Below are 8,446 nucleotides of genomic sequence, written 5' to 3'. Positions count from 1 at the left end.
GGTGGCAGTTAGGAGGATGAGATTTAAAAGAAAACACACAAAAACAAATGCTTTTAAACAAAGACCTCACATGATAGCATTTTTCCTTAAAATTACATGAAAAAAATGGCAATTTTCTATTCTTCTAACTGGCAATTTCTAGTTCTTGGTCATAAAACGGGCAACTGATACTGGTAAGTAATAAATATCAGTACTCGCCCATCCCTATGTTGAAATGACTTCACTGACTGTGTTCAATATGAAGACAAAACTAGACAAACTGTAGTAGCCTGGCTAAACCACAACCAATATGGCTGCCACGTTGACGTGTCGGCCGCCAAGTACATGTAATGGCCATATTGGAATGTGGCAGGTTCCAGATGACCGCTCGAGCCACTGGAATCGGACAGGAAACTATATTGTCTCCTGGGATAAACGAATCAATTTTACTCATCTTTTCTTTTCTTTTTTTACTTGCTCATCTAAAAAGAGACAAATATATTTTGAAGTACTCTTATTGAAATATTTCATTTTAATTATTTGTGTCCGTTTTAATGGGACTCAACTGGCCAGTAGGGCGGCGCCTTAGCGCCATCTATTGATGAGTCGCCACTGGTCGTTCGTTGCCAAGGGAAATGAACCGAGTCACGTTTATATGCCTTGGTGGAGGCATTGGTGATTCAAGTTTTTATGTTTTTGTGGAGCAAAAGGACTGATAATGAGTGTACACACATAAAAAGATGACCTTGACACGATACAGTGTGTGAGGAAACAAAGCTGTGTGTGACGGGCTTTAAATTTAAACACACAAACAACAAAGGTTGGAGACACAATATACAAGAGGAGAGTGACAGAGATAGAACAGACCCTTCCAAAGAGGAAGTACCGCCTTTCCTTTAGAAAATAACCTGCCATTCATCTTCATGACTTTTTCATGGAAGCGGCTGTACAATGCACTTGTCAGCATTGACATAAAGTACGCAGCCAAAGGAAACCACAGGTCCAAAACAAGCTTCTGTGTTGAGATAGTTATGTTTATCAGGTTTGTGCTATCAATTTTAACACCAATATTTTACTCTTTCACTTCCAATATACTGTATGTTTGATTGCATATTTTTCTTTAATTATTGCTATGCATATTGATTCTAATTTAAATTGTTTCATTTTTGGAATGAGGAAAAATAAAAACACAAACCTGGTGTGAATTTTTGGAACATCTTAAAATGGTGAGAATCGATGGAAAATGTAGCACCTCAAAAAAAGTGTAAAGAGTAAAATAGCAAAAGTTGAAAGTGTAGAATAACGTATGATGGCCTCACCCTTCACACAGTGAATATTAAAACATCTTCAGAAAAGACACCCCTTCTTCATCAATCCATTTATGACAACAATAAGTTCTGGAAGACATTTAATGACCTTGAACATCAAAATAGCAAAATAACTTCCTGCCTTGAACGGGGGCATTTACCCAAGCTATATTGCTGCGTCACTAATCTTTAAGGCTTCACCGGGGTGAGAGGTCAAATTCTACAATGTGTAGTTTACTGAGGGGTCAAAACCAACAAATAACACAGGCGCTAATCTCACCGTGAACTGAGAAGGATTTCAAGCGGATCATTTCACCTTCATTGTTATTTCAACATCAACTGGATCTATCTACCTTCCTATGCACTATATACAGTATGGCACGAGGAGATCTGTTGTCGGTTTGTAGAGGAAGCTCACAGCGTTAAGCACTAACATGGGGAGACGTTTGAAGAGGATAATCCAGGAGCACTTTGTCTATTTAACCCCTGGGCGTTATTTGACCATTTTTTGGCTTTTTGTTGGTTCTGACCAAGCCATTTCAAAATAAAATAACGCCCAGGGGTTAAACTCATGCCCCCCCCCCCCTTTTTTTTTTTGGTGATCATGGTGTAGCTCACCCACATTAATTCAAATATGCCTTCAAGGCGTCCTGCTTCCTTCCTCATTGCTGAGTCTTCTACGACAGCCAACGCAAGAACACTGTTCTCATTCAAACATATTAAAATTCCCCACGAGTCTAAACACTGCATTCCGATTAATATTGCGTTTGTGGAATATGAATTAAGAAGTTAAATCCACCTTTATCCATCTCAAGAGGCGGCCATTTTGCCACTTGCTGTCCACTGAAAATGACATCACAGTTGCTCAGGTAACGACCAATCACGGCTCAGCTCGCAAACATCACATGACCAAACTCAGAATGAAGGTGAGCCGTGATTGGTCCGTTACCTGAACAACTGTGATGTCATTTTCAGTGGACAACAAGTGGCAAAATGGCCGCCCGGAGATAGATACAAACAGGTGGATTTTGCTGCTTAATTCATATTCCACAAATGAGTTTAGACTAGCGGGGGCTCTTATAACATTTTGTCGAGAACATTTTTGGGGTGTCAAAATAGATAGTGAGAGGACATGATTTTTATGATAATTTTCTTGTATTGTCTATAATGACTGAAAATATATGGATGCTTGTTTATATTATAGTGGAATTAAAATTCATTGGCCTCAATGCATTTATTTTTAGAGCCACCTACATATATGTGCAGCAGTAGTAAATGTGCTAAAATCCATTTGATAGCAAGGAGTAGTACCTGCGTGCGGTGCGAAGAAGAGCCGTGTGTATTTGAGCGTCGGCGTCAGACAGCACGGTGAGCACAAAGCCATGTGTTTTGACTAGATTCCATTGGCCTTAGTCCTTCAGACCCGTGACATTTAATCTCTCTAAGACCTCATTTACTCTGTTCACTGGGTAACAACATTCCTCAGATAAACAACAAGCCCCGCTCCACAAGCTCTTGGCGGGCCGAAGCCAGCGTGTAACCATCCGTGCACACAAACAGCACCCCTACTATGCGAGTGGGAAAGAGCCAATGTTCTTTTCATATTTTCACTCGGATTCTTACGTCAATGCAGGTTCAGCTGCGGCCGGATTGGGCCGGCGTGTCAGAAAGGAAAGGACTCGCTTTGGTTGTGTGCGCTTTAAGCTTCTTGGCCGGGACAGGTTTGATTACAATTGATATTTGCTATGCAAATCAAAAGGAACGCCGTGTGCACCTTCCTGGCTGCAGGCAGGTGTTGTATTTCCTGGCTGCGAGGCCAAGGCGGCCTGCGGTGTTTGTACTGCCGTTTTGTTTTGCCCACAATCTTGAAGCAATATCACAAAAATAGTATATTGTTTTACTTGTATTGTGCCGCCAGACAGGACATCATCAACAACTTGCTAGAAACTAGTTGAAGGATGATTACCAAAAGGAAACATACCGTACATTTAACTCCTGCATATTCGCGGTTTGGCATTCTCATTCGGTCATCTTATGGCATCTTAGGGAACTCTCTAAGAGGGAGTTGAAAAACTTATTTTTGACAAAAGTAGTGCTTTGCCACCAGCTTGCTGCCAGGGAACTATGTTGAAGTGAGTTGGTGAGCTTATTTTAGACAAATACTTTGCTCCCCTCTTGTGGCGTTTTGGTGACAAAGAATTATGTTAAGGAGCTTCGTTTGGACAAAAGTAGTGCTTTACCACCATTTTGTGGCATCTTGGTACCAAGAAACTATGTTGAAGTGAGTTGAGGAGCTTCAGCTTGACAAAAGAGGCTGCGTTGTTATTATTTTGTGGCACTTAAGTGTCAAGAAACTGCAATCACCTCTGCTTGAGACTTGCACAGAAGAACCTTGGTTTTTGAATGCCTTCTTAATAATTATCAACAATGATTTAACAAGGTAGGCAAAAGATAAATAATTAGCAATATGCAACACTTATAGGTTTTGTAAATCTCTACAAGTGTTTACATTTAATGATCAGTTCCACTTCTACAAAATTCCTAGAAAATCACACTGGTGAGCTTATTTTTTTTTTTAGAACGGGCCTACGGGGTACTAATGTGGTCCCAGGGCCCCAAGTTGGGGACGCCTCATTAAGCTTGCCACATGTACGTTCCGCGTGGAATTGAATAGGGAAGGCCGGCAACAACCTTTTCAGCATTAATTCTCTGTGCGACTTGGCCCTGCTGTGACATGATTTTTCTCCCAGACTACAGGAGGCAGAGTAGAGCGTCTACAGCATGGGAACAACACTACACTATGAAATTGAAATGTAAAAAAACAGTTGTTTTTTTTAAATAACACAAACTATGAATAAACTTTATTGACAACAACAATTTAAAGGACCAATAAAAATACTGTATAAGGGTGAACAGCCTACATGAAATGAAAAAAAAAAAAGGTAGACGAAAACACTGTTGGTTGCAGCAGCTCTTGGTCATCTGACATGTTTTTCCATACATCTGCGCAGTTACTAATTTTTTTTAGGTGTGCAGAATGGAATCACCGCCCTGCGGCCTGGTCCGAGTCTGTGGGCCATTCGATTTATTTCAAATATATATGTATATTTTGTAGTGGAGCATATATGCTTCAAATGTACAGTACAACGTGATGACCCAGGCAGGAATATTTGTCAGATTCAAACTCCTAACCTCAGAGGTGCCAATTTAATTTGTCATTTATATATATTTCACATTTTTCCCTGCATGTAAAACTAGTTATTTTATATTAAATATTTTTTGTTTGTAATATTTCCTCGGTTTAGTTTAGTTGCTTCAGTTTTAATCTGACATTTTGGAACGAATTAATCATGAAACCAAGATTCCACTGCAAATGACTCTGCTAATTTGTATTCCTCATATTTATGTACCTTCTTGAGTTAACAAAGAGCTTCGGTGTGGTGTTGTTCCCTCCGTCTCAGACGCTCCGGATCCGGACGGCGGTTGGGCCTCATTGAGAGAACGCGATCCGCTCCGCGTTTTGCGGCCTCCTCGCGCTTTTGGCCCAGCTGGGGTGAGTGGCAGGAGTTGTTTACTGGGCGAGAGACTCCTCGCGCAAGGAGACACGGAAAGAGGGGGAACCTGACCGACAGACAACGAACGACACAGCCAACAACGGGAACTTTTTACACTTCACCCGTCTGTTGTTTTTTTTTTTAAACTATTTTCTTTTTTGTACCTCATTTTGTCTGTGAGCAGCGTCGGAAAACGAGACTCGCGATCGACGTGTGTTTGTTTTCGTTCTCTGAACTCCGGCGCCGACGCGGAAAGCTGGTTTGTTTTGGATTAGCTATCTTGCTAGCGTTAGCAACACCCCTCCTCGTCCTCCTCCTTCTTCCTTCCATCGGCTAATCTGAGGGAAAGAAACGGGCAGCGTGGTACGACTTTTTCCCCACTTCAGGCTGAACGTAGCCGTCATTTTTTTCCCCCTCGAGAGGAACTAGAGATAATTATCTCCCAACACGTTTGTTCCTTTTGGAGAGTACCCCCCCTCAAGCCCCATTTTGGACGTTTTATGGTGTCTGCTGCTGCTGCCTCGGAGTGGGTGAAGGAGTTCACGGGATGGTCGCAGCTCCACATCCATGCACGTTTTTCCTGCACGTAGCTGCCCAAGGGGAGTTTGATCTCGCTGGAATGTGCTCTTTACGCCTGTGAAGATACCGAGCACGGAAGACTATTTTCCTTGTTTCCTGCTATTAAAAGACTCACGCTTGACAGTTGGATTTAAGCACGATCTTGAGTAGAACACATGATCGTGGACTGTCGTCTTCACCTATGGAAAATGAACATTTCTATACAAACGTGTGTCGCCAGAAGCAAAGACCACCGTTTTTAGGGAACACACCCCGAACTTGGGCAGTGGGTATCTGTTTGATACCGGGCTGAGGGGGGCACCCCTTGAATAAAGCGACCTAACATTTAACATTTTCCTGGGGTGTCCACATTGGAGTGTTTTTTTTTAAACGTGTCCTCGGATCAAAATGAGGCGGTGGACGCTTGAACTGGGGGCACAACTTGTGCTCTGGATGGTTTGCATCATATGCCAGCATGGACTGATTAAGGGAGAAAGTAAGTACACGCTTTTTCGTACTTTATTGGTATATTAGGTTACGAATTTCAATTGCGAAATGTGACCTAATCTTACTAAAACATGTAACGTATTGATTTAGCATCGAAATAATGTGCAGTAATAATTGAGTACATCAAACATGAATTTAAAACAGTCAAAATCATTTGGCTACCTAATAAATTGGAAACGTTAATAGAATAATCATAAATCGCAGAGTTTAAAAAAATATATAAAATGTTATTCTTTAAAAAATATAAGTACATAATATGTTTGTGCAACAGATCATAATAAGATTGTTTATTATTACAGCGATCGTGTATTTCTAGATAAGGAGAGTAGTGTTGATATGGACGACGCATGCGCAAAAGGTTATGTTTTTCTCCCCCTCTGGTGCGCGTGGCTGCGCGCCAATAATTGCTATTCCAACGTAAACTTTCCGTGGCATATGACACCTCGTCGCACCGTCCGCTGTCCCCGGGAAGGCGACGCGTCGAAGCGACCCGCGGTGGATGCGTCATCCCCGGGGTTGGCCGCTTCGACCGGTTCGAAGTGAGAGCAGCAGGATGCGGCCAGCGTGCGCGGCAGTTAGGCCCTTCCATGGCGACGCACGCTCCCGCAACGGCCACGACGTAAACACATTACGCACGGGAAGCGGTGGATCAGCATCCTCGGATGAAAACATTCGAGCGCCGTTGCGGGGAGCACCCCCCCCCCCCTTCCCGGGACACAGAGGACGTGTGTTGTTTTTATCAATGAATTTGAGGGGCGCGGGGTTGATCGGAGTATATAACGACGTCTGATATAAACCGTGCGGTGATAACGATCCCTCTGTAAATGGGAGGCTTATTGTGCGCTACAGATAATTTTAGATCCATTTAGAAGAGCTAAAAATGTGACATTCTATTTTGCTTTGCTTTCATAAAGAACAGAGGAGGGATTCCCAACTTTGCCCAAATGTGTTGTTTGCCTCCTCCCCCAGGAACCAACCCAATGTTAAAAATTTGTAATGTGTTGGTGTCAAAATATATGCATGCGATTTTTGTTACACCATCGTTAGCATAATAGCACAATTTGCAAAGTCATTTAACTTACTGTGGCAATATAAATAAATAAAAAATACTGACGGGCTTACTACATATTTTGTTTTTCTTTATATCTGTTTATCTTCTCAGTCATTCAGTTTATAGTTTGATAAAGTTGGATTCGTTCAAAAGTGACTTTTAGGCAATTGTGTTATTTAGGCTAACAGAATTTTACATTCACAATCCACAACCCAATCCAAATTTAACTGACGGTTAAACCAATTTTGGAAATGACTGCAATCGAATAGAAAAAAAGAAAAAATAGCAACCACTATTGTTAGCTTGATAGTGAAATTCTCCCAAATATTTTTTTTACACTTTTTTTTTTTTAAACAAGAAAAACAAACAAATTTAACAGACAAGTAGAGTGAAGTTTTCTCAATTCAACCATTGTGAATTACCTTGACCTGGATGACTGAAAATCATCAACACCGACTTAAAGAAAAAACAAATTTTTTAGCAAGCCCAATTAGTATTTTTTTCTCTATTGAGACAACTTGTCAATTTAGGCAATTCTGTTTTTAGGCTAACATTATTTACCCTCTGACTTGTGGGTTGCGTATTAATGTAAACAAGCTCCAAATGTAAAGTGCCCTTGGCCAACTTCTGTTTTGAATTGACGGTGTATCTATAAAATTGATTCAACGCTGATATTTTGCTTAGTAATGTTATATTTTTACCAAATACTTGCTTTGACCCTTTCCTAAACGAGCAAATGAAATCCATTTTAAAAAGACCAGTTCTGACTTTATCAAAGTGTTTACATTAGCGCATAGTAGGGATGAATAATAGTGTGTGCAACCTTTTTCACGTCATTGATCATTTCTGTTTTTACGAAGTTCTGATATAAAAATTTATGGCAATAATTGATTGATTATCACAGTATATTGCGATCATTTGTAGGATAAATGTTTTTGGGCTTTTTACAACAATTGATCTGAGGCTATGCTTATGTTTAAAATTGCTTGGCAGGTCGTGTGGGATTTAGTTTCCAAAAGGGCAAAAATCCTCCTCCTTTGAATACATTGTTTATAATTTTTCCAAGTTAGAACGTGGCTGATTTGAAATCTTTTTGAAAAAGATCATTCGTGTTGCGCAAGTCCACAAAGCTACATGAACATAAAGCTCATGTGTAAAATGAAGAGATCACGGAGCAAACCACAATAATGTGACTAGTGTTTCCTTGTTTCATCCAAGTGCTGCTATTTAGACTGTGCCCTGCATTTCTTAAAATGGCTGCTTCCTTTGGCCAGGTTCAAAGCAAATGCTGTGGACACTCCACACAGGTCATGTATGCAGACAGCGCGGAGGCCCCTGAAAGGGGTCTTATGAGACCGGGCTACTTGTACCCCTCCTTCCTCATTCTTTCTTTCCCTCTCTCTTTCTGTGTGTCCCTCTAGGGGAGTGGGGTACATGCCATTGGCTGCTCCTGGCGCCTTATTTACTCAATTCTCTGCTTAGTGACCATA

At 41.1% G+C, this 8,446-nt stretch overlaps 1 protein-coding gene across 1 annotated transcript in view; it reads left to right on the top strand.

Annotated features, from left to right (window-relative positions):
• The first annotated feature begins 4,852 nt into the window (after positions 1-4,852).
• insrb (insulin receptor b) overlaps positions 4,853-8,446 on the top strand; it is an 86,363-nt gene continuing 82,769 nt past the window's right edge. The window contains exon 1 of the mRNA XM_077583216.1: positions 4,853-5,894. Within this exon, the coding sequence (XP_077439342.1) occupies positions 5,807-5,894 (88 nt within the window). The 5' untranslated portion in view covers positions 4,853-5,806. The remainder of the gene's footprint in view (positions 5,895-8,446) is intronic.

The sequence above is a fragment of the Vanacampus margaritifer genome, chromosome 13, assembly GCF_051991255.1.
Source record: "Vanacampus margaritifer isolate UIUO_Vmar chromosome 13, RoL_Vmar_1.0, whole genome shotgun sequence".
Taxonomy (NCBI): domain Eukaryota; kingdom Metazoa; phylum Chordata; class Actinopteri; order Syngnathiformes; family Syngnathidae; genus Vanacampus; species Vanacampus margaritifer.
Note: the sequence above shows the minus strand (reverse complement) of the source record. Positions and strands in the feature narration are given on the sequence as shown.